Genomic DNA, 27,392 nt, shown 5'->3' with positions numbered 1-27,392 from the left:
TTCATTTCATCTGTATAATGCAGTTTTACTCAGTGATTTGGACTTGTATTCAACTATTTATTTGCAGAAACGAGTTCCTGGGTATTGTACGACAATATACTATGCCTCAAACCCAGAGAACACACGACCTTTGCGATTTTCAGAGGACAAATTGTTGGCCAATCGGAAGATTGAGACAGCCAGCATCAGATAGCTCAGAACCTTGGTATTCCGCATTCTACGGTCAATCGGGTGATTGTGCAATTCACAAGAGAAGGCAAGGAATCCACAGATTCCCGTTCTGGTCGACCTGGGACCTCAGAAAGATGTCTTTGAGCTGTCAAGCGGTCCATTGAGAAAACTCCCCGTTGCAAGGCAGCAGATGTTGCAGAGGAGATCCAGGTTAGCTCAATAACTGCTGTACGGTACCTTCATCAACTGGGCTATGATGGGAGAGCAGCGAGGAGAAAACCTCTTCTTCGACCAGCCAACATTCAAAGGAGAAAGAAGTGGGCTGTCGAGACGGCCACCAGACCCTTGGAGTTTTGGGAAACTCACTTTTTCAGATGAGTCCCAATTTGCTCAATATTCTGAAAGTGGATGCGTATGGGTCGGTGGACTTCCCAGTCAAAGTTCTCTTTGAACCAATTGCAGCCAACTGTCAAACACTGTGCTTATTCAGTGATTGTGTGGAGAACAATCTGGAGCGCTGGTCGGTCAGAGCTTGTGGAGTGTGTTGGCAACATCAACTCTACAATATGCATTTCTATCCTTGAGGATGGACGTCTCCCTGTCTTCTCCACTGGTCAGATGGTCAAAAAGAACACTGTTCATGGAAGATGGAGCTCCATGCCACAGTGCAAAAAAGACCAAAGAATGGCAGGACAGAAATGGGATCAAGCGACTTCCATGGCCAAGTCAGTCTCCTGACATGAATCCCATTGAACACCTCTGGGCCATATTGGATCGAGTTGTGCAGAAAAAGTCCAGGAAACCAACATCACGGGAAGAATTCCAAAACCTTTTGCGTAAAGCCTGGGCAGAAATCCCACAAGAGAAAATTTCAAAACTCGTTAGTTCTATACCTGAAAGAGCAAAAGCATTGAAATCTGCAAATGGCATGTCCACAAAATACTAGTGCATGTATTAAATGGATCAAATTCTTGTCGTAAATAATTTATTTTATAAATTCAGATAAATAATTTATTTTAAAAGCATGGTATCTATTTACTTTTTTCATTTGTGTGTATATATATATATATTGTTGCGGGCCCGGGGTCAGGTGAGAAGACCAACAGGGGAGGAAGCCATCTCGGGTTCCCATCAGACTACCCGGAATTGCAGGCCGTCACACACGGATAATTCCATGACGCGGCAGGTCGCTAACCGACCGTGAACACCAATAACTCAACCACGTGACCTCGGGACCTCCGTCTATGGGTTAATCGGGTTACCTAATTAATCACATGACCTAATTACCATGGGACATGCCCTCGGTACGCCTTGTCTGAACCGGATCACTTTACCGGATCAGATGCAGCCGAGCGACACTGCCAAGGACGTAACGGCTAAAAGGAACGGATCGTTGGGAATAAAGTCCCGGCTGAGTGAGGATACGGACCATGCCTGATCAATGAGAGAACAGATAAATGAGCTGGGAACATTTACATAAAGGATTTATTAACAGGCAGGCGAGGAAAGGTATGTGGCACAGTGAATGTTGTTTATTGTTGGCTGTAGCAGGAATAGAAAGAAATGTGAGAGGTGCGGCAATATACAGGGTAGCCCGAAAGTTACTTTACCCCTGATAAATTTCTCGCACTTCCCTCCGTCCCTTCCCCTCTGCCCTCGCCTCCTCGCCCGCTATGGTATGCGGAAACACTGACTCAGAAGAATGATGGAGCACATACAGATACAATGACAAATTAATTATTGTAAGTACTGTACAATAAAACCTGTATATTAAAAGAGTTCAAGAACAATGCTTCACTGGGAAGGGGTAAAGTGACTTTCAGGCCACCCTATATAAGCAACTTACAAAAGCAGACACAGAGCAGAGTTATCATGATATAATTATTGTACAATCTTAACTTAAGTAAGGACAGGCACCTGGATAAACACACACACACACACACACACACACACACACACACACACACACACACACACACGGAGAGGAGATGAAGCTAACGGTCTCTCAATACCTTGTACGATTGCCCGACCATCCCACCAATACGTTTTGGGGGGGATGCTCCACTGGGCGATACCGCCCTGACAGCTGGCACATCGTCTCTTGCTTCGTGCAACTAGCGTCGGTCCAGAGAATGAGACATGACCATCGGGTGTGAAGGGAGAGACTGAGGTGGAGTCAGAAGCCAATGGGTGGAGAGATGTGGAGTCCGAAGCAAGTGGGCGGAGAAGAAGGGTGGAGCCAGCAGGTGAATGGGTAGGTTATCAATCCCAAGCCAGACAGATCGAGCTGACAGGAATGAAGACAGGAACGACGAGCAGGAACAACACGGCGAGCGGCTCCGTGACCCGTCCTTTTATAGATCCCGTAGTGCAGCGGGGGTGACAACCCGAAGCAATGTGTCGTCATCCCAATAGGGTGCTCTGATTGGGCCCTGGACAGCACATCGGCCGGCCGCCATGACCGGAAGCTGCTCCACTTTACTTCCGGCCAGATGGTTCCAAGCTGCGGAATCGTCTCGCTCCATGCATCGTGACATGAATCGCCCTGCACCGAACTCCGTGATATTAATCGCCCTGCACCGAACTCCGTGATATGAATCGCCTTGCACCAAACTCCGTGATATGAATCACCCTGCACCGAACTCCGTGATATTATTCGCCCTGCACCGAACTCCGTGATATGAATCGCCCTGCACCGAACTCCGTGATATTATTCGCCTTGCACCGAACTCCGTGATATGAATCGCCTTGCACCGAACTCCGTGACATGAATCGCCTTGCATCGAACTCCGTGACGTGAATCGCCTTGCACCGAACTCCGTGATATGAATCGCCTTGCACCGAACTCCGTGATATGAATCGCCTTGCACCGAACTCCGTGATATGAATCGCCTTGCACCGAACTCCGTGATATGAATCGCCTTGCACCGAACTCCGTGATATGAATCGCCTTGCACCGAACTCCGTGATATGAATCGCCTTGCATCGAATTCCGTGATATGAATCGCCTTGCATCAAACTCCCTGATATGAATCGCCCTGCTCCGAACTCCGTGACATGAATCGCCTTGCACCGAACTCCGTGATATGAATCGCCTTGCATCGAACTCCGTGATATGAATCGCCTTGCATCGAACTCCCTGATATGAATCGCCCTGCTCCGAACTCCGTGATATGAATCGCCTTGCATCAAACTCCCTGATATGAATCGCCCTGCTCCGAACTCCGTGATATGAATCGTCTTGCATCGAACTCCCTGATATGAATCGCCCTGCTCCGAACTCCGTGATATGAATCGCCTTGCATCGAACTCCCTGATATGAATCGCCCTGCTCCGAACTCTGTGATATGAATCGCCTTGAATCGAACTCTGTGATATGAATCGCCTTGAACCGAACTCCGTGATATGAATCGCCATGCCCCGGCGACCCGCGGTTGGCGCTGGTCAATGTGCCTGCTCCATGGTGCGCCAACGCGGCTCGAGTGATCCAGCCACACAGCATGCCTCTGCATCGAGGCGGAGGTGCGGGAGGATGTCTGCCGTCCCCTCAACACGACAGCCACAAATGCCTCCCGCGAAGATCGACGGTAAGATGTTATGGTAAGGCGGGTCCGCCATTGTACACGTGGTCAGCGCGCGGGTTTGCCCGGCATTGAGCATGCCCCGTACAGTGCACGCGGGTCCACCATTAAGCACGTGGCCATTTATCAAAGGCGGTGTCGTGTGCATCGTGCCATCCCTGATCTGTGTCAGGGAATTGAGGGAAAGGATTCGATATAATTATTAGATGGAGATTGCGATTGAAAATGGGACAGATATATTTATTCATGGAGATTTGGATTGAAGAAGAGTGCGCCACGTACACACTGCATGTTGTTATCATTTGGGGCGTTGGTTATGCCTCTGATCGCCTGAGCAGTGGGTGGGGGGTCATCGTTGTGCTACACGTGCTCCATGCAGCGCTGGCGTTTATTGTTGGTTTCTACTGCTGTCCTTGATCTCCTGTGAGGACGCATTCTTACGTGAAGGGCGCGGCTGGTTTTTACCGATGGATGTCCGAGCGGAGTGCCTGCCGGCCTTGCGAGGACCCCTTGCTTGGATTAACCTCAGGAATCGTGAAAATGAAAATAGGAATGAGGTTCAGAGGTTTAATCAGACCAAGCTATGAGATTTACACAACGCACTGTCCGTTCGACCCACTAGACAAGAAGGAAGGGACTATCTGAATGTACTTTAATGAAATGACTGACTGGGGACCACTGCATGTTGGCTGCTATTGGTGTTTTAAAGGGATGTGGTTTCCAGAACCGCAACAAACAAACAATATATATATATATATATATATATATATATATATATATATATATATATATATATATATATATATATATATATATATATATATATATATATATATATATTGTTGCGGATTCGCGCCCGCCGGCGTGCTGACGGCCACCTAACTCGAATCGCGGCACGTCGCCCACCGGACGGACAATCCAGTCGTGACCCTCTCGGACTAACGCCGGGAACCAGTCACGGGTGGACCTTTCGGTCTCACCGCGATCGAGCCAATCAGCCCCCGCGTGGGATAGGGTTGCTCGCCAAATTCGACCTACCTAAGTACCCACGCGGAGGGTAGACCGGGCGATCGCACCTCGCCGCAGGTCGACTTCGGACACGGGCCACTTAAGCGACCCGTTCCGTACTATCAGAATAACCGAGCGGTGTTATCGTCGACCTCGACGGTTCGATTAATTATCGGGCGTATTCAGCCCACTACCAACCCTTTACGTGAAGCAAGATGGGGATTCAATGGAGGAAAAGACGAAGCGAAGCGGGAGAACAGTTCAACAATAAAGCACATTTATTCGCGACGAACGGAAAGCACACAAATACAATTCCACCAAATGCACACAAAAAAAGAAAACACAATTCCATTTACACAAAAAGCAAACATAAAAGTGAAAACACAGTGCAGAGCTAATACCGACTACCGAGCACACGGCAACACTTATACAATTCTACTTCACAGACGGCGCCGACAACACATACCCAAAACCAAGGAAAAGAAATCCCCCAAGAATGGGGCAGGCCTGAGGCCGAGACCGGGTCGGGCCTACCCGTCTGGTGATGAGACGCGGAGCGGCGATGGCCCCGCAACCCGCGGGCCTCGTGGACAGTGCCTGGCAGGGGGTGGGAACGGGGCCCCCTTGGTCGCACTATCTCAGCGCGGGGGGAAACAGGAGGGGGTTGCTGATGCTCGGGGTATAGAGGATCTTTATTATATGCGACGAGCGTCTCCACCTCGGCCAGGTCGCGCTGTCGGCCTCCTTCGGGTGCAGCTTCCTGCACGACGCGAGCACCCCCTCGTCCGCCCTCGCCGCCTCTCCACAGCTCGTCCCCTCCGTTCCGACTCCAACGCACACGACGAGCAGCTCCACCGCCCGCGAAGTCTTGACCCTCTGCTTCCGACTCTCCTCTTCTTGACTCTCCGACCCTTCTTGTTTGCGACTCTCTCTTTGCGACTCTCTCTCTGACTGACGAACACCGTCCTTTTATCCCCCCGTAACTTCGCCTTTGACCCCCTCCCTTTGACCTTTCACCTCGCTCCCCATTGGCCCGAGAAAAAGTGGGCGTGAAGGCTTTTTGATCCACAAATTTGCATATATCGATCGTTCTGGAGGCGGGGCCAAATCGCCCCTCGCTCACCGATTGGACGGCAAAAAGTAGGCGTGTGTCGTTTTTGATCCGTTTTTGAAGCAGAAAATCCGTGGTTTTGTACACGCTGTTCAACGTGCGCCCTACACGAGTCCAACACCGGTACCCACAGCGGGGCGAGAACGGTGGCGATGCTACGGTTGCGAGGTGTGACGTGAAGGTCGTGGCGGTTGTGGTGAAGCGGTGGTTGTGGTTGGTGGTTGATGTTGTGGTTGTGATCATGGCGGTTGGTCCAAAATAAAGATAGTGAAAGAAAAACGGCTATCCTGAAGAGTCGCAGCACGTATAAATGACATGTATTCCCACTAGACAACGGGTTTGGGCCTAACTACACATGCACTTACCGAGATACCTCACCTAAGGGACCTGAATGGTGGTTTGCGAATTTGGTAACCACAACACTACCCCCTCCCCTTTTTACAGACTCGTCCCGAGTCGTCAAATTTTCGTGTGCCATCATGTGTAGTTTTCCCCTAGTACATTTTACCTACGGATCCCTGAGTGCGACATTCATGGTATTCGTGTCCCCAAAATAAATAACCTGAGGGCTGCGTAACTATCTAAACAAACTCACTCACACGGACGACTTAAATAAAATTGCCGGCGCTAGACAGACATGCCGGGGGCGCACTCATATGTACAGTACATCTTAACCTTAACTTACAAATTTTACACTAAACCATGGCCCAGGATCACTGAACTCTGCAAAAAGAAAGCAGTTAGCAGGGAGCCAGGCTGCCCACATGCAGTCTCTGGCTCAAACGATGCAGGTGACAGGGAACGTGGCTGGCTGCTCACACGCAGTCCAAGGCCTTCCCTTTTGAACTGAACGCAGTGAACCACAACGGTGCATGGGCCGCACAAACGTAGTCTCCGTGCCAGCTCAAGTGGCACACGCAATGAGCACAACGAATGGATGCATGGACACAAACACGGTGCACGGGCCGCCACTGCAGGCCCGTGTTGTAGCTGCCAACAGGGCAGTTCTTGCAGCTTGCAAACTGTTGCCTTGATCCTGGCGCACATGGAAATGAACAGGGGGGGCAAAGGAAAAATTGAACGGGGCTGGTGAACGTGGGCAGTGGGCATGGCATGGCAAAGGTGAGCAGGCAAATACAGCCCGCAGAAGAAGGCCGCTGCAGGCAAACACAGCCGGCAGATGAACTGGCCGGCACAGGCCTTGAAGTACAGCAGCTGCAGACGAAGTGGCCGGCACAGGCCTTGAAGCAAAACACGACCAGCCGATGGCACAGGCCTTGCAGCAAAACAACAGCTGCCGATGAAGTTGGCCGGCACAGGCCTCGAAGAAAAACAGCCAGCCGATGAAGTTGGCCAGCCTTTGCCGTTCAGTGGAGGTTGGTGGAGGGAGTGCGGTGGTGCTGGCCACTTGGAAGGCGGGCTCGGACCTACCTACCTGTCTCCCTCCCACCTATCGCCTTTGCCTGTCACTGTCTCTACCCACTCCCTTAATTTGTCAAACCCCAATTTAGCCCCAACTTAATTTTTTTGTTGTTTTTTTTTTTTTTTTTTTCTCCCCCACTATAAATCGTCCCCTAACCCCCTTTATCGTCCTTGTTCGGCTAACCTATCCTGTCACCTAGCCTACTCCCAACCCCTACGTTCCCTTCCCGGAGGGGAATAAGGGAGAGCTAACGTCCTGTGTCGAGGCCCAACGAAGCCTCAGAATGGCCTCCCCAGAGTTCGGCGATCTAACCCAAATTGGGTCCAGCGGCCCACAACGACAGTGAGGGGATGGATGGTGCGGAGGGGTACATCTCCTAATCTACCCTAACCATTTAACTGTTGAACTACCCCGGGGCTTTCAACAAGCGCCTCTCGCTTAAACTATTGGTTCTAACAACCCAGATTCCCGTCGCCTGTGTTGGTGTCCTTACAATTTCGGGCCTCGCCCCCCAATTTTCTCTCCGTGCCCTCACACGGTCTCCTGGCTGGGACACGTGGCTCCCTTTGGCAGGCACGACCCTCTGCCGAATCTCCCGCTATGGCACCCCCGGGCACTACACTGCCTCCGAGCCTACCAGCTCCCTAACACCGGGGAGTGCCCCCCATGGCACCTCCCCTGAAACGCACACGTGGCAGGCCGGCCTCCCGGGCCCCTTTCCGAGGGTCACCCGTGCCCACAACACTGCCCACGCGGCTAATGGCGCCCCGGGCCCCCGCACCAAGCAGGCGCACCCGTGCCCACTACTCTATCCCGGCCCCCCATGGGCCCATGGCCTACCGCGGCCGACTAGCCTGGTGCCCGGGGTACCCACTCAGCGATACTCACCTTTCGCAGCCACGCTCCCAAGCCCGTCAACAGGGCTCCTGCACCCCTCCAAATGGGTCTCGAGCCTACTTTCCCACCAACAACAAAACGACCTCCATTTTTCAATTTGACTAACCCCCTAACTCACTTTACACTGACCCCGGGGTCCCTTGGGCGGGAGTCACTCCTCCCCCCAATCACTCATCGCACCATGCATTCCCCATTCACTCCACACACACAGACCCGCTGGCCTCACTCACTCAACATGTACACGTACTCTCCTCACAACCCACAACTCTTCAACACACTCACCGCTGAACTCTGCCATCCTTCTATCTACATCCCCTAACTAACTCGTGCTCCCACGTCATCCCTTAAACTACAGCACGTTCCATTTAACCTACGTAGCTAAACTACGTCCCCGCTACACATCCACAAGTCTGTCACTGTCTCCAAATAAATCATTTTATTTCCCAACCTAATCTGGCTACAATCCCTCTAACTAATCCATTCCACGGACTCCATGAGGACTTACCCCTGCCCCATGAAGTCGGTCTAACTAAGCTAACCCTTCCCCCTAACTAGTTTCCATCCTGTGCCCAGGCCAAGGGGGTCTTCCACCCCTTGCCCAGGAATCCTGTACACCCGAAAGTGAGGCTTGCTCTTTTTTTTTTTTTTTTTTTTCTACATGCGCAGCGCCAGCGCGGCAACTCAGAGCTCGCGCACTTTGCACCTGCCCGTGACGTCATGCAGCTGCACGTGTACCTCGTCCCTCCTTGGACGGTACCATCCGGCAGAGATACCCCTCCTGCCGGATTCCAACCCCACGTGCAGCCATGACGTCACCGTGCGCATAGAAAAAACACAAGCCCCACTTCTCGAGGGGTTCCCCACGCGAACACATGTGCTTTGCCCGTTGGAGCTTAACACACACGATCGCGTGGAGAACCCGTCCGGTCCAAATCCATTTTCCTGCCTAAACTTTGTCCGTCCGCGGGATCGGCAAATCCACCGCGTGCGTTTCCGGACCGGGACTTCACTCTCGCAAGCGAGCACGTGGCGGTCTCGTGCGTTGCACAGCACGAACCGCGTGCTCACTGCTGGGTGAACCCGGCACGGTGCTCGAAACAGCTACAGCCGCTACTCGGCTTTCGTTTCTCCCATGTCGCCGTCGTCGCCATTCCACACACGCAAACCTGCGTGTTACGACGCACACAGTCCACTCCATCACATTCACACGGGGAGACGCGGCTGCGTGCTCCCGCATGCCAACCGACATCTCCCTCTCATACCGCTCTCTCACACACACGGTCTCCCTGGCACACAGCGACCTTGCACACAGCCGTTCACTCACGCATGCGGGGACACTCACCCGCCGTGCCTCATCCACACACCGTGCCTCACTCACACACGCGGGGGCACTCACCCGCGGTACCTCACTCATACACACGGCGACACTCACACACGCGGTCTCTTCCACACACGGTTCCTCACCCACACACGCGGGGGCACTAACCCGCGGTGCCTCACTCACACTCCGTGCCTCATCCACACACGCGGGGGCACTCACCCGCGGTTCCTCACTCATACTGGCCGTTTCACTCACACACACGGCCTCTTCCACACACGGTTCCTCATCCACACACGGTGCCTCATCCAAACACGGCGTGCTGGGAAGCACGCACTCCAGCACCATCGCCACCACACCACTCACACACGGGGTCGCTTCCACACACGGTGCCGCACTCACACCTTGCACCACACACACGGGGACAACCACACTGGGGATTTGTGTCCCCACAAGGGTCTCCGGGGCCTCTACACCCCCCAAGCTCTCCGTGCACCCGTTCACAGCACCCGTCCCCTCAACCTCGCAAAGCACGACCGAACTCACCTGGTCGTGACTCGCCTCAAGGGGGCATACTCCCTCCCCTCGTTCCTGGAGGAGGCCATCCAGCTGCTCGCACCGGGTCTCTACCCAGTCCGCCAGCTCACCCTCACTATCCTCCACTACCTCCGTGTGTGTGTGTGCGTCACTTACCCCGTCTTCCTCGTGTAGTCTTTCCTCTATTTTTTCTATCTCCCGTGTCTCTCCCAACTCTTCACCCTTTACCTCCCTTGTCTCAACTATTATTTCCTTTGTCACGGCCTTCATGCCCGCCTGCAGGCATCGGCCCATGTTCTGCGTCTCACCCCGGAACTTTTTCATCTCTTCCCTCATTTGCTGTGTATTCGCATCCATCGTCGTTTTCACTTCATTTGTATTTGTATCCATCTTTTCGTTCATTTGTTCGTTCATGCCTTTCATTTCGTTTTTCATATTCGCTTCCATCTTTTCGATCATTTTCGCATTCATCTTTTCTTTCATTGCCGCCAGCATGGCGCATAGCTGGGCCATGTTGGATGCACTCAGCTGAGCCGTTTCGGCAGGGGTTGGGGAAGGGTCTTGGTGGAGAGGGGGGGGGAGGTGTCATACACCGCGGCCGCTGCCGCACCCACCTCGGGTCCTGGGTTCAGTTGGGCGAGTCCGTGTTCCTGCACAATCAACATTTCCTGCTCGGGGATTCCATCCTGGACCATGGACTCTACATTATTACACATATACATTTCTAATACCCCCGGCTCCCGCTCGCCTTGAGACGCCATCTTGCTTCTCGTGAAGGGTTAATTTGCTCGCTCGTAATTTGGAGGGAATCGGGGGTCGCTTCTCTCACCCCTGGACCGATTCCCGTAAATTTAGCCGGAGACAGGAGAGCCCGTTTTCCTGTTCTCCGATACCAGTGCCGCGAGGAGGGCGATGAATTTGTATCGCACGACCTGACACCAGTGTTGCGGTTTTCGCGCCCGCCGGCGTGCGAACGGCCACGTAACTCGAATCGCGGCACGTCGCCCACCGAACGGACAATCCAGTCGTGACCCTCTCGGACTAACGCCGGGAACCAGTCACGGGTGGACCTTTCGGTCTCACCGCGATCGAGCCAATCAGCCCCCGCGTGGGATAGGGTTGCTCGCCAAATTCGACCTACCTAAGTACCCACGCGGAGGGTAGACCGGGCGATCGCACCTCGCCGCAGGTCGACTTCGGACACGGGCCACTTAAGCGACCCGTTCCGTACTATCAGAATAACCGAGCGGTGTTATCGTCGACCTCGACGGTTCGATTAATTATCGGGCGTATTCAGCCCACTACCAACCCTTTACGTGAAGCAAGATGGGGATTCAATGGAGGAAAAGACGAAGCGAAGCGGGAGAACAGTTCAACAATAAAGCACATTTATTCGCGACGAACGGAAAGCACACAAATACAATTCCACCAAATGCACACAAAAAAAGAAAACACAATTCCATTTACACAAAAAGCAAACATAAAAGTGAAAACACAGTGCAGAGCTAATACCGACTACCGAGCACACGGCAACACTTATACAATTCTACTTCACAGACGGCGCCGACAACACATACCCAAAACCAAGGAAAAGAAATCCCCCAAGAATGGGGCAGGCCTGAGGCCGAGACCGGGTCGGGCCTACCCGTCTGGTGATGAGACGCGGAGCGGCGATGGCCCCGCAACCCGCGGGCCTCGTGGACAGTGCCTGGCAGGGGGTGGGAACGGGGCCCCCTTGGTCGCACTATCTCAGCGCGGGGGGAAACAGGAGGGGGTTGCTGATGCTCGGGGTATAGAGGATCTTTATTATATGCGACGAGCGTCTCCACCTCGGCCAGGTCGCGCTGTCGGCCTCCTTCGGGTGCAGCTTCCTGCACGACGCGAGCACCCCCTCGTCCGCCCTCGCCGCCTCTCCACAGCTCGTCCCCTCCGTTCCGACTCCAACGCACACGACGAGCAGCTCCACCGCCCGCGAAGTCTTGACCCTCTGCTTCCGACTCTCCTCTTCTTGACTCTCCGACCCTTCTTGTTTGCGACTCTCTCTTTGCGACTCTCTCTCTCTGACTGACGAACACCGTCCTTTTATCCCCCCGTAACTTCGCCTTTGACCCCCTCCCTTTGACCTTTCACCTCGCTCCCCATTGGCCCGAGAAAAAGTGGGCGTGAAGGCTTTTTGATCCACAAATTTGCATATATCGATCGTTCTGGAGGCGGGGCCAAATCGCCCCTCGCTCACCGATTGGACGGCAAAAAGTGGGCGTGTGTCGTTTTTGATCCGTTTTTGAAGCAGAAAATCCGTGGTTTTGTACACGCTGTTCAACGTGCGCCCTACACGAGTCCAACACCGGTACCCACAGCGGGGCGAGAACGGTGGCGATGCTACGGTTGCGAGGTGTGACGTGAAGGTCGTGGCGGTTGTGGTGAAGCGGTGGTTGTGGTTGGTGGTTGATGTTGTGGTTGTGATCATGGCGGTTGGTCCAAAATAAAGATAGTGAAAGAAAAACGGCTATCCTGAAGAGTCGCAGCACGTATAAATGACATGTATTCCCACTAGACAACGGGTTTGGGCCTAACTACACATGCACTTACCGAGATACCTCACCTAAGGGACCTGAATGGTGGTTTGCGAATTTGGTAACCACAACAATATACACATACATACAGTGGCCTGCAAAAGTATTCACCCCCGAACAATAATGCTATATTTAGATGAATTGCGGAGAAACAATTTTTCCAAATGAACTTTTTTATTCATAACTGAAGAGATCGAACTAAACATTGTTATAGTTGAAGGAGGTTACATGTCAGGAATACCTGGGAAAACATGTACAAATCATAATTCACTGGTTGTAAAAGTATTCAGTCCCTTAGGTCAGTACTTGGTCGAAGAACCTCTTGCAGCAATGACTGCTATGAGTCTTTTTTTGGTCGATGTCTACCAGGTTTGCACGGTGAGGTGGTGAAATCTTTTCCATTCTTGACATGAAAAATTGCTCTTTCTGCCAAGTTTGGGGATCGTCGATGGCTTCCGGGCACACAGTCGATTATGCAATCTTCAAGTTTCATCATAAGTGTTCAATTGGGTTCAAATCAGGACTTTGACTGGGCCACTCAAGAACATTTATTTTCTTCTTATCGAGCCACTCCAGTGTGGCTTTAGCTTTGTGCTTTGGATCATTGTCCTGATGAAATGTGAATCTCCTACTCAGGTTCAGATTCATGGCTGACTCGAGCAGGTTTTCATCGAGGATTCTCCTGTACTGTGCACCGTCCGTTGTCCCTTCTATCCTGACAAACTTGCCAATTCCTGCTGATGAAAAGCAGCCCCATAACATGATGCTGCCACTGCCATGCCTGACAGTGAGGATGGAGTTGAGTGGATGATGTGCAGTGTTCGGCTTGCTCCAGATGTAACACCAAAAATAAACCAAAAAGCTCAATTTTTGTCTCTTCTGACCACAAAACTCTTCTCCACATGTCTGTAGTATCATTAAATGCTTTTTCGCAAACTCCATGATGCGTCTTTTTCAGTAATGACTTCTTTCTTGACACCTGCCCATAGAGGCCAGCTTTGTAAAGGGAACAGGATATTGTTTATTGATGAACACTGACCCCCGTCTCGGACATAGGGCCTTGCAGATCTTTCAAAGCCATTTTTCGATTCACAGTGACATTGCGAACCAGTTTCCTGCTTGCTCGGCTGCTGAGTTTGGATGTGTGACTTGATCTTGGTAGGGTTTGGGTGTTATGATTGTCTTCCACTTATTAATGATGGATGTCACTGTACTCAGAGATAATGAGTGACTTTGAAATCTTCTTATAACCCTCTTCTGAACGGTGATTCTCCACCACTTTATGTTTGACTTCTTTGGAAAGCTCCTTGGTATTCATGTTTACCTTGTTGGTTGATCAAGTGAGTTGCACCTTAAAACTCCTTAGATAACTGTGGTAGTTTAATTTTAAAGTCAAACCACGGATTACATTCAGGTGAAACCTATTGCACTTATTTTGGAACCTTTCAAACAAATATAATTTGCTCCTGAAGTGATTTATGGTTAATTAGGAAAACAGTTTGAATACTTAAACAACTGAGAATCATCTGATTTGTCTCTGTTAATCTAATTTGTTCACATTTTATCTGCATTATTTTTCTTTATCACTTTGGAGTAGTTTGTATAAGACTTATTTATTAAGTTTGATTTGAAAGCGTCATGAAATGAGCTCAGGTGGCACAAAAATGTGAACATTTTGAGGGGGTGTGAATACTTTTGCAGGCCACTCTATACTGTATATGATAACAGTTACACAAAGGATATAAAATTTGAATGGCAGACGTGAGACTACAAACTGTGCCCAATTATTATGTTTCTACCTCAGCTTGGTTGAAGTCTGCATCTGGCTCACAGTGAATTATTGGTTATTCGTAAACTTTTAGCATCTGATTCGTGTATCCTGGTTGGTCCTCTGTGGAATTCATGTCTTCTCACAGTTGTTTGAGACAGACCTATCATCACGTGATATGCTCACCTATCAAGTGGAGTTTGAAGTGCTGAAAGACGTGCTGAATATCGAGGATCTCGTACGATCGGGAGATGCAGATGAAGGTGCTGGAGAAAACACCGCCTGCTGCAAGCTGCGCCAACAGAACTATGACCTGAGTCTGCAGCTCCAGGTAATGTCACCGTTGGGCGCTGGTGACTATTTTGAGCTCACTCATTAGCATGGTACGAAAACACAGCATCTGACGTCATAATGGAATCATCCCATTGTTCAGTCCGACTTTCTAACGAGCCCTCTGTCCCTTTGCCAATCCGGGTTATCTGAATTATTGTGACGGAATCGTAATAAATATGAGTTCCCTTTCAAGGAACTTTCAATGCAGGAGGCCATTGGGCCCAAAAAGCCTGCACAATGGTTGCTTGTCCATGCTCTATCCTTTCAAATACTGATTGTCAAGCAAGGAAGCAGCATGTACCATTTTTGAAGTCTTTGGAATGGCTCGGCCGGGGTTTGAACCACCGACATCCTAGACCCAGAGTAGACATTCTAACCATTACTCCACTGAGTCTGGAATGTGGTGGTGGTGATGGTTATTGTATTATTATTATTATTATTATTATTATTATTATTATTATTATTATTATTATTATTATTATTATTATTATTATTATTATTCAGCATTTCGCTTGCTTTTTTTTTTTTTTTTTTATTAAGCATGTTTTCTCTGACCTATGTCAAGTGAAATGCTGAAACGATGAGTGTGCATGTTGGATATGCACAATTCCTTTGTGAACCCAGTGAGAAAAAGAATCGTTTTGTACTGACTGAGCATTTTGCTTTACTCCTCCACAGAGTACAAAAAATGAGTTGAGCAGCCTGCACAGGGAGTTTGAGAGAGCGAAGGCTGTCGAAAAAACCCTGCAGATCAAGCACGTGCCTGCCAACTGCCCAAAAGCACCTGCAGCGTGTCCAGAGAGCATGACTGAGCACCAGGATATTTGATGCTGAAAAACGCTCTTAAATGTCCTTGTCAATTGGGATTCAATTTGTACAGTTATGAATTTTCGTGACTTTTTTTAATTTTAATTTTATTTTATCAACGACTGCACCTGCTCAGGAATGCCATGTCCTGTAAGATACTGGTGTTGCATTATAACATGTTCGTGACCATTCCATCCTGTTGAGGTTGTTTTAATTCCATCGAATGTTTGTAGTCCTTGTGTGCTCTAGAAGATTATATCAGCAGCAATCATTATTCCTGAACTAAAAACCTGTTGATCAATCACATGCTGTCAATGGATGGCATGTGAGGGAAGCTTCTTTTGGACATAACCTCACCAATGTACTGCTGTCAGGATGTGACAGTTGTCATAATCCTGCATCTGACCCTCCAATCTGTGCGTCCTCCGAGTAATGATTGCATAATCCAGGTTGTTGTTGTTGTTGTTGTTGTTGTTGTTTTTTTTGCATTTTATCCAACGATGGTGGACCGAACAACAGAGATTTCCATTTGGCATTTTTAGCCTATACCTCCTTATAAGGAACTTTAATGCAGTAGGAGAACCTTCGACCCATCAAACCTGCACAACTGCTGTATTGCTTTTATACGCTGAACGTCAAGCAGACAAGCAGCACTTCCCATTTTTAAAGTCTTTGATATGACTCGGCCAGGGATCGAACCACCAATGTCCCAGACTCTATGCGGACGTGCTCACTATTACACCACCAAGTCTCGTCCACTATGTGAAATTATAACCTCGTCCACATGAGCTTCCAACTGTCCTTTCTCAAGATGTTATTTGAATAGGTTTAGCTTTTTGTAAGGTACAGCATGCCACCGCCCCTCATGTTTTTCTTCAACAGTGTCTATTAGGTTAATTTGTATATACACTTATGCAATATATATATTTGCATTTTCGACTTTTTTTGTCTTTGTTCTCAATGGCATTGTCTTGTGATCATATCGATGCCAAATGGGTTCAAAATGTACCTGCAGCTACACCTGTTCCAAAAGAGCTGTATTTTGAACCGAACGACGTTTTGCTTTTGGGTGTTCGTTAAAAGGAAAAATTATGCCAAAAATGTGAATAGCTACGATACTGAACTCCTGACAAACCAAATTGCCCGATTGGAATGTTGTTTACCTTTTTATATACTTGATATCACATTGCATGTTTATATGTGGTTTTGTTTTCCAAAATGAAGGCCATCATATATTTAAATAAATACGGTTATCAAAACCAAGGTTCTGTGCAATTTAACGCTGTCCAACCGGGAGTCAGTCGAGTCTGCATACCCATAAGCCGCTAAAAGTTACTCGGACACTCACAATCTTGCCAATGGCCTTAAGATCTGCCGTTTTAACACTAACACTTGTCATATTCTCCACAACTCTATATTACAATTAGCAACAAGCCTCAGCAAATATAAAATTGGAATTAATAATCGAACCATAGCTATATCAGCAGTAAACAGTGCACAGAACATCAATACACCACATCGTTCATTACCTCTTCCACTGAAGATGAAGGCGGTTGTTTTCACCACTTTCTGTCTGTGGAAGGATCCGGATGAAATTTTGTGGACAGGTTCGGTGTGTGACAAGGACGAACTGATGAGATTTTGGTGAAGATCCAGCTCCGGATCCAACTACTAGAATTTTTTTAAGGGACTCTTCACCGTTGAGAGATTGGGCCAAAAATGATATATATATATATATATATATATATATATATATATATATATATATATATATATATATATATATATATATATATATATATATATATATATATATATATATATATATATATATAGCACGGTTTCTCAAAAAGTTGTGGACGGATTCAGATGAAACTTGGTGGACACGTGCATGTGGCAAGGAAGAATTGATTCGATTTTGGTGAAGATTTGAATCCGGATCTGGATATGAGAATTATTTAATCTTAAAGTGATTCTTCACCATTGAGAGATAGGGCCGAAAATGATATCGTACTGTATCGCATGATATTTTAAAAATGTATTGGGCCCGATATGGTCTCGTGGATCAGGCATTGCGTGGCAGAGGTATGCTCTCCAAGTGCCCTTCTAGTTAAGAATGTGATAACAGTACATCACAGAAAGGATTAGAACAATAGGGCATGGAACAGAAACAAATAGATTTAAAAGCTGAATTTGGACATTTGTTTTGATTTGGAGAATTTTTCCCTTTTTTTTTTTAAACAAAGTTGAGACTTATGGAAGAGCGAGTTGGCACAGGGAGGGGGGGGGGCAACATCCTGACATGGCTACAACAAGCAAGGGAATGAGCTAACAACAAAAGAGGGGAGGGTTGAATCAGTCACCTCCAAGTAAGAAGATGAGGTAGGGGTCTTGGGGGGGGGGTGGAAAATATTGTAGGTATAGATGTGGGTGGAAATCAACACATGAAATGGCGGTGCACCGTTTTCTTGAAGCCCTTGTAGCAAATAAACCATCCAGAAGGTAGTTCCACGATTGGAAGAAAAGAGGAACTGAAGAGACGTGTCGAAAGACTGCATTTTGGGAGTTTAACAAAGGGGTTAATGGAAGAACAGTGCATCCAAGGGAGCTGGGGAGGGTCAGAGGGCTGACAGAGCATAGGGAGCTTGACCAGAGGAGAGGCAGGTTTAGAAAGGGCAACCAACCAATCTGTGATGTTAGAGCTCCAGGGCTTGTACGTCGACCTCATCGTGAAAGATGGCGATAATGTTGAAAGCTTCAAGTTTTCCAAACTCCAATAGAAACAGATGTTATACTGAGCCAAAAGCCCACAGCAGAGAACCATTTTTCTATTGAGCATCGAACGAAGACCTTGTCGGTTGAGAGTAGTACTGATTTTCCAAGGAATAACTTGACATGACAAAGCATGCCCAGTCTGCGACTTGCTTTGGAGGACAGCTTCGACACAAACTGCCAGGGTATGGCCATCAAATTGGTTTGGCCATCAAACGAATCGGGCCATTCTTGGGTTTCACGTCTTCCCAGGATGTGACGGTGTTGAGTACGTTCACAGGCAAGGGAAAAGTGAAAGCGTTGTGACTTATTTTGGATTCAGCTGAAACCAGCCAGATGGTGGAATGTACCAACATCAACGTCACCAAGTAGGTGATATATACAGGGTGTCCCAAAAGTCTGGATCCATAGGCAAAAATTTATTTTAAAGTTTTATTTTCCAGTAAATGCTCAAATTGACGGTCTTGGACTTCACGACACTTGTTTATACGCTGAATACAAGATCATTGAACATTTCTGAACCGAAAACGTTTAAACACTTTAACAGTGGCATGTGTTATTGGATGCTTATCAGGATGCTTTCTATTGAAATCGGCAGCAACTCCTCCATGTGAAGAATCCTGTGTTGTGCACATGAGAATGAGTTCAATTCGATCTTCTATTGTTCGTTTCGAAGCCATCTTGGATCTGAAAGAAAAAGAAAAAGATCAAATTGTATATGAGGGAAAATGCTTCTGGATCCAGACTTTTGGGACACCTTGTATATTCACACTGAAATGTAAAGTCGATGAGGTCCTCCCCCCAAACAAAGATTTACTAACCCAACATACCTTGTGAGCAGTTTATCGTCGATGTCTGGACACCTGTATTGGTGCCCAAAGCCGAATTCACCATGGATGGAAACTGGACAATGTAGGCCTGATCAGGGCCGGATTGAGACATGTGGTGGCCCCTGGGCAGCCTTCAGTAGTGGAGGCCCACCCTACCTTAGAATACTGAAAAGGTGACAATATATATTTACAGTAATCCATAAAGTATATTTTTCAAGAACAAAGAATCTGAATAAAAATGTACATCTATATACATCATGATCAATCTATATACAGTATAGTTCAGTGAATAAGCAAGCAGGTCAATCATGATCAATCATAGAATCTACAATCTAGTACAGTACCTAATACCTACATTTACAGACCACTGATGAGACCACCAGGCACTTTACGAGACTTGACCCTTGCAGAGTGTTGGATTAATTTTTTTTCCCTTCATGAAAGATGTGGAGGCCCCCTGGTTGTGGATGTCCCTGGACAACTGCCCAGCTTGCCCATGCCTAAATGCGGCCCTGGGCCTGATTATTATCCATTTGATGAGCCAACCTCCCCGAGTGTCCTGCAGAATCGACATTGTAAGTGTTCGAGTACCAACTGCCATCGTGTGAACTGTTCGTGCATTCAAGCAGGTCTCCCCTGCAAATACCTATGTGGGTGCAACGACTGTTCCAATCGTCGGTAGCAGTTGAACGTTAATGCTGATGATGATTCTGGAGATGAATCGAGTGATGAGGGTTGAGGTGAATGTCCGTTTGATCTTCCATTTCCCTGATGATTCTGGAGATGAATCGAGTGTTGAGGGTTGAGTGAATGTCCGTTTGATCTTCCATTCCCTGATGATTCTGGAGATGAATCGAGTGATGAGGATTGAGGTGAATGTCCGTTTGATCTTCCATTCCCTGATGATTCTGGAGATGAATCGAGTGATGAGGATTGAGGTGAATGTCCGTTTGATCTGCCATTTCCCTGAAGATTCTGGAGATGAATCGAGTGATGAGGATTGAGGTGAATGTCAGTTTGATCTTCCATTCCCTGATGATTCTGGAGATGAATCGAGTGATGAGGATTGAGGTGAATGTCCGTTTGATCTTCCATTCCCTGATGATTCTGGAGATGAATCGAGTGATGAGGATTGAGGTGAATGTCCGTTTGATCTTCCATTTCCCTGAAGATTCTGGAGATGAATCGAGTGATGAGGATTGAGGTGAATGTCAGTTTGATCTTCCATTTCCCTGATGATTCTGGAGATGAATGGAGTGGTGAGAGTTGAGGTGAATGTCAGTTTGATCTTCCATTCCCTGATGATTCTGGAGATGAATCGAGTGATGAGGGTTGAGGTGAATGTCCGTTTGATCTTCCATTTCCCTGATGATTCTGGAGATGAATCGAGTGATGAGGATTGAGGTGAATGTCCGTTTAATCTTCCATTCCCTGATGACTCTGGAGATGAATCGAGTGATGAGGATTGAGGTGAATGTCAGTTTGATCTTCCATTTCCCTGAAGATTCTGGAGATGAATCGAGTGATGAGGATTGAGGTGAATGTCAGTTTGATCTTCCATTTCCCTGATGATTCTGGAGATGAATCGAGTGATGAGGGTTGAGGTGAATGTCAGTTTGATCTTCCATTCCCTGATGATTCTGGAGATGAATCGAGTGATGAGGGTTGAGGTGAATGTCAGTTTTATCTTCCATTCCCTGATGATTCTGGAGATGAATCGAGTGATGAGGATTGAGGTGAATGTCAGTTTGATCTTCCATTTCCCTGAAGATTCTGGAGATGAATCGAGTGATGAGGATTGAGGTGAATGTCCGTTTGATCTTCCATTTCCCTGACGATTCTGGAGATGAATCGAGTGATGAGGATTGAGGTGAATGTCCGTTTGATCTTCCATTTCCCTGATGATTCTGGAGATGAATCGAGTGATGAGGGTTGAGGTGAATGTCAGTTTGATCTTCCATTCCCTGATGATTCTGGAGATGAATCGAGTGATGAGGGTTGAGGTGAATGTCAGTTTGATCTTCCATTCCCTGATGATTCTGGAGATGAATCGAGTGATGAGGATTGAGGTGAATGTCAGTTTGATCTTCCATTTCCCTGATGATTCTGGAGATGAATGGAGTGATGAGGGTTGAGGTGAATGTCAGTTTGATCTTCCATTCCCTGATGATTCTGGAGATGAATCGAGTGATGAGGGTTGAGGTGAATGTCCGTTTGATCTTCCATTTCCCTGAAGATTCTGGAGATGAATCGAGTGATGAGGATTGAGGTGAATGTCCGTTTGATCTTCCATTTCCCTGATGATTCTGGAGATGAATCGAGTGATGAGGGTTGAGGTGAACGTCAGTTTGATCTTCCATTCCCTGATGATTCTGGAGATGAATCGAGTGATGAGGGTTGAGGTGAATGTCAGTTTGATCTTCCATTCCCTGATGATTCTGGAGATGAATCGAGTGATGAGGATTGAGGTGAATGTCAGTTTGATCTTCCATTTCCCTGATGATTCTGGAGATGAATGGAGTGATGAGGGTTGAGGTGAATGTCAGTTTGATCTTCCATTCCCTGATGATTCTGGAGATGAATCGAGTGATGAGGGTTGAGGTGAATGTCCGTTTGATCTTCCATTTCCCTGATGATTCTGGAGATGAATCGAGTGATGAGGGTTGAGTGAATGTCCGTTTGATCCTCCATTCCCTGGTGATTCTGGAGATGAATCGAGTGATGAGGGTTGAGGTGAATGTCCGTGTGATCTTCCATTTCCCTGATGATTCTGGAGATGAATCGAGTGATGAGGATTGAGGTGAATGTCAGTTTGATCTTCCATTCCCTGATGATTCTGGAGATGAATCGAGTGATGAGGGTTGAGGTGAATGTCCGTTTGATCTTCCATTTCCCTGATGATTCTGGAGATGAATCGAGTGTTGAGGGTTGAGTGAATGTCCGTTTGATCTTCCATTCCCTGATGATTCTGGAGATGAATCGAGTGATGAGGATTGAGGTGAATGTCCGTTTGATCTTCCATTCCCTGATGATTCTGGAGATGAATCGAGTGATGAGGATTGAGGTGAATGTCCGTTTGATCTGCCATTTCCCTGAAGATTCTGGAGATGAATCGAGTGATGAGGATTGAGGTGAATGTCAGTTTGATCTTCCATTCCCTGATGATTCTGGAGATGAATCGAGTGATGAGGATTGAGGTGAATGTCCGTTTGATCTTCCATTCCCTGATGATTCTGGAGATGAATCGAGTGATGAGGATTGAGGTGAATGTCCGTTTGATCTTCCATTTCCCTGAAGATTCTGGAGATGAATCGAGTGATGAGGATTGAGGTGAATGTCAGTTTGATCTTCCATTTCCCTGATGATTCTGGAGATGAATGGAGTGATGAGGGTTGAGGTGAATGTCAGTTTGATCTTCCATTCCCTGATGATTCTGGAGATGAATCGAGTGATGAGGGTTGAGGTGAATGTCCGTTTGATCTTCCATTTCCCTGATGATTCTGGAGATGAATCGAGTGATGAGGATTGAGGTGAATGTCAGTTTGATCTTCCATTTCCCTGATGATTCTGGAGATGAATGGAGTGATGAGAGTTGAGGTGAATGTCAGTTTGATCTTCCATTCCCTGATGATTCTGGAGATGAATCGAGTGATGAGGGTTGAGGTGAATGTCCGTTTGATCTTCCATTTCCCTGATGATTCTGGAGATGAATCGAGTGATGAGGATTGAGGTGAATGTCCGTTTAATCTTCCATTCCCTGATGACTCTGGAGATGAATCGAGTGATGAGGATTGAGGTGAATGTCAGTTTGATCTTCCATTTCCCTGAAGATTCTGGAGATGAATCGAGTGATGAGGATTGAGGTGAATGTCAGTTTGATCTTCCATTTCCCTGATGATTCTGGAGATGAATCGAGTGATGAGGGTTGAGGTGAATGTCAGTTTGATCTTCCATTCCCTGATGATTCTGGAGATGAATCGAGTGATGAGGATTGAGGTGAATGTCAGTTTGATCTTCCATTTCCCTGATGATTCTGGAGATGAATCGAGTGATGAGGGTTGAGGTGAATGTCAGTTTGATCTTCCATTCCCTGATGATTCTGGAGATGAATCGAGTGATGAGGGTTGAGGTGAATGTCCGTTTGATCTTCCATTTCCCTGATGATTCTGGAGATGAATCGAGTGATGAGGGTTGAGTGAATGTCCGTTTGATCTTCCATTCCCTGGTGATTCTGGAGATGAATCGAGTGATGAGGATTGAGGTGAATGTCCGTTTGATCTTCCATTTCCCTGTAGATTCTGGAGATGAATCGAGTGATGAGGATTGAGGTGAATGTCCATTTGATCTTCCATTTCCCTGAAGATTCTGGAGATGAATCGAGTGATGAGGATTGAGGTGAATGTCCGTTTGATCTTCCATTTCCCTGATGATTCTGGAGATGAATCGAGTGATGTGGGTTGAGGTGAATGTCAGTTTGATCTTCCATTCCCTGATGATTCTGGAGATGAATCGAGTGATGAGGGTTGAGGTGAATGTCAGTTTGATCTTCCATTCCCTGATGATTCTGGAGATGAATCGAGTGATGAGGATTGAGGTGAATGCCCGTTTGATCTTCCATTCCCTGATGATTCTGGAGATGAATCGAGTGATGAGGATTGAGGTGAATGTCCGTTTGATCTTCCATTTCCCTGAAGATTCTGGAGAAGAATCGAGTGATGAGGATTGAGGTGAATGTCAGTTTGATCTTCCATTTCCCTGATGATTCTGGAGATGAATGAAGTGATGAGGGTTGAGGTGAATGTCAGTTTGATCTTCCATTCCCTGATGATTCTGGAGATGAATCGAGTGATGAGGGTTGAGGTGAATGTCCGTTTGATCTTCCATTTCCCTGATGATTCTGGAGATGAATCGAGTGATGAGGATTGAGGTGAATGTCAGTTTGATCTTCCATTTCCCTGATGATTCTGGAGATTAATCGAGTGATGGGGGTTGAGGTGAATGTCAGTTTGATCTTCCATTCCCTGATGATTCTGGAGATGAATCGAGTGATGAGGATTGAGGTGAATGTCCGTTTGATCTTCCATTCCCTGATGACTCTGGAGATGAATCGAGTGATGAGGATTGAGGTGAATGTCAGTTTGATCTTCCATTCCCTGATGATTCTGGAGATGAATCGAGTGATGAGGATTGAGGTGAATGTCCGTTTGATCTTCCATTTCCCTGATGATTCTGGAGATGAATCGAGTGATGAGGATTGAGGTGAATGTCCGTTTGATCTTCCATTTCCCTGATGATTCTGGAGATGAATCGAGTGATGAGGGTTGAGGTGAATGTCAGTTTGATCTTCCATTCCCTGATGATTCTGGAGATGAATCGAGTGATGAGGGTTGAGGTGAATGTCAGTTTGATCTTCCATTCCCTGATGATTCTGGAGATGAATCGAGTGATGAGGATTGAGGTGAATGTCAGTTTGATCTTCCATTTCCCTGATGATTCTGGAGATGAATCGAGTGATGAGGGTTGAGGTGAATGTCAGTTTGATCTTCCATTCCCTGATGATTCTGGAGATGAATCGAGTGATGAGGGTTGAGGTGAATGTCCGTTTGATCTTCCATTTCCCTGATGATTCTGGAGATGAATCGAGTGATGAGGGTTGAGGTGAATGTCCGTGTGATCTTCCATTTCCCTGATGATTCTGGAGATTAATCGAGTGATGAGGATTGAGGTGAATGTCCGTGTGATCTTCCATTTCCCTGATGATTCTGGAGATGAATCGAGTGATGAGGATTGAGGTGAATGTCAGTTTGATCTTCCATTCCCTGATGATTCTGGACATTAATCGAGTGATGAGGGTTGAGTGAATGTCCGTTTGATCTTCCATTTCCCTGAAGATTCTGGAGATGAATCGAGTGATGAGGATTGAGGTGAATGTCAGTTTGATCTTCCATTTCCCTGATGATTCTGGAGATTAATCGAGTGATGGGGGTTGAGGTGAATGTCAGTTTGATCTTCCATTCCCTGATGATTCTGGAGATGAATCGAGTGATGAGGATTGAGGTGAATGTCCGTTTGATCTTCCATTTCCCTGAAGATTCTGGAGATGAATCGAGTGATGAGGATTGAGGTGAATGTCCGTGTGATCTTCCATTTCCCTGATGATTCTGGAGATGAATCGAGTGATGAGGATTGAGGTGAATGTCAGTTTGATCTTCCATTTCCCTGATGATTCTGGAGATGAATCGAGTGATGAGGATTGAGGTGAATGTCCGTTTGATCTTCCATTCCCTGATGATTCTGGAGATGAATCGAGTGATGAGGATTGAGGTGAATGTCCGTTTGATCTTCCATTTCCCTGATGATTCTGGAGATGAATCGAGTGATGAGGATTGAGGTGAATGTCAGTTTGATCTTCCATTCCCTGATGATTCTGGAGATGAATCGAGTGATGAGGATTGAGGTGAATGTCCGTTTGATCTTCCATTTCCCTGATGATTCTGGAGATGAATCGAGTGATGAGGATTGAGGTGAATGTCCGTTTGATCTTCCATTCCCTGATGATTCTGGAGATTAATCGAGTGATGAGGATTGAGGTGAATGTCCGTGTGATCTTCCATTTCCCTGATGATTCTGGAGATGAATCGAGTGATGAGGATTGAGGTGAATGTCAGTTTGATCTTCCATTCCCTGATGATTCTGGACATTAATCGAGTGATGAGGGTTGAGTGAATGTCCGTTTGATCTACCATTTCCCTGAAGATTCTGGAGATGAATCGAGTGATGAGGATTGAGGTGAATGTCAGTTTCATCTCCCATTCCCTGATGATTCTGGAGATGAATCGAGTGATGAGGATTGAGGTGAATGTCCGTTTGATCTTCCATTCCCTGATGATTCTGGAGATGAATCGAGTGATGAGGATTGAGGTGAATGTCCGTTTGATCTTCCATTTCCCTGAAGATTCTGGAGATGAATCGAGTGATGAGGATTGAGGTGAATGTCAGTTTGATCTTCCATTCCCTGATGACTCTGGAGATGAATCGAGTGATGAGGATTGAGGTGAATGTCCGTTTGATCTTCCATTCCCTGATGATTCTGGAGATGAATCGAGTGATGAGGATTGAGGTGAATGTCCGTTTGATCTTCCATTCCCTGATGACTCTGGAGATGAATCGAGTGATGAGGATTGAGGTGAATGTCCGTTTGATCTTCCATTTCCCTGAAGATTCTGGAGATGAATCGAGTGATGAGGATTGAGGTGAATGTCCGTTTGATCTTCCATTTCCCTGATGATTCTGGAGATGAATCGAGTGATGAGGATTGAGGTGAATGTCCGTTTGATCTTCCATTTCCCTGATGATTCTGGAGATGAATCGAGTGATGAGGATTGAGGTGAATGTCCGTTTGATCTTCCATTCCCTGATGATTCTGGAGATGAATCGAGTGATGAGGATTGAGGTGAATGTCCGTTTGATCTTCCATTTCCCTGATGATTCTGGAGATGAATCGAGTGATGAGGATTGAGGTGAATGTCCGTTTGATCTTCCATTTCCCTGATGATTCTGGAGATGAATCGAGTGATGAGGGTTGAGTGAATGTCCGTTTGATCTTCCATTTCCCTGATGATTCTGGAGATTAATCGAGTGATGAGGATTGAGGTGAATGTCCGTTTGATCTTCCATTTCCCTGAAGATTCTGGAGATGAATCGAGTGATGAGGATTGAGGTGAATGTCAGTTTGATCTTCCATTCCCTGATGATTCTGGAGATGAATCGAGTGATGAGGATTGAGGTGAATGTCCGTTTGATCTTCCATTTCCCTGAAGATTCTGGAGATGAATCGAGTGTTGAGGGTTGAGTGAATGTCCGTTTGATCTTCCATTCCCTGGTGATTCTGGAGATGAATCGAGTGATGAGGGTTGAGGTGAATGTCCGTGTGATCTTCCATTTCCCTGATGATTCTGGAGATTAATCGAGTGATGAGGATTGAGGTGAATGTCCGTGTGATCTTCCATTTCCCTGATGATTCTGGAGATGAATCGAGTGATGAGGATTGAGGTGAATGTCAGTTTGATCTTCCATTTCCCTGATGATTCTGGAGATTAATCGAGTGATGAGGATTGAGGTGAATGTCCGTGTGATCTTCCATTTCCCTGATGATTCTGGAGATGAATCGAGTGATGAGGATTGAGGTGAATGTCAGTTTGATCTTCCATTCCCTGATGATTCTGGACATTAATCGAGTGATGAGGGTTGAGTGAATGTCCGT

General features: G+C 47.2%; 1 protein-coding gene and 1 long non-coding RNA gene across 5 annotated transcripts in view; one reads left to right on the top strand and one right to left on the bottom strand.

Moving 5' to 3' along the window:
• LOC147014491 (TBC1 domain family member 4-like) overlaps window positions 1-16,786 on the top strand; it is a 79,136-nt gene extending 62,350 nt beyond the window's left edge. For 3 of the 4 annotated variants that reach the window (XM_085852479.1, XM_085852481.1, XM_085852480.1), the window contains exons 17-18: window positions 14,536-14,718; window positions 15,399-16,786. In XM_085852479.1, coding sequence (XP_085708605.1) covers window positions 14,536-14,718; window positions 15,399-15,548 — 333 coding nt within the window. In that variant the 3' untranslated portion in view covers window positions 15,549-16,786. Of the gene's footprint in view, window positions 1-14,535; window positions 14,719-15,398 lie in introns of those variants that run through there. The other variant, XR_015050776.1, reaches the window with a different exon arrangement.
• Window positions 16,787-18,731: 1,945 nt separating this feature from the next.
• On the bottom strand, window positions 18,732-19,822 carry LOC147014490 (uncharacterized). The gene is made up of 3 exons (XR_015050445.1): window positions 19,485-19,822; window positions 19,130-19,294; window positions 18,732-18,986 (listed from the first exon to the last, which is right to left on the bottom strand). It is a non-coding gene; the product is annotated as an uncharacterized LOC147014490 (long non-coding RNA).
• Between the last annotated feature and the right edge of the window lie 7,570 nt (window positions 19,823-27,392).

Source organism: Eptatretus burgeri, chromosome 13, assembly GCF_056783735.1.
Source record: "Eptatretus burgeri isolate ZD-2024b chromosome 13, Ebu_testis_v1, whole genome shotgun sequence".
NCBI lineage: Eukaryota > Metazoa > Chordata > Myxini > Myxiniformes > Myxinidae > Eptatretus > Eptatretus burgeri.
The sequence above is the reverse complement of the archived record's forward strand: the minus strand, read 5'-3'. Positions and strand labels throughout refer to the sequence as shown.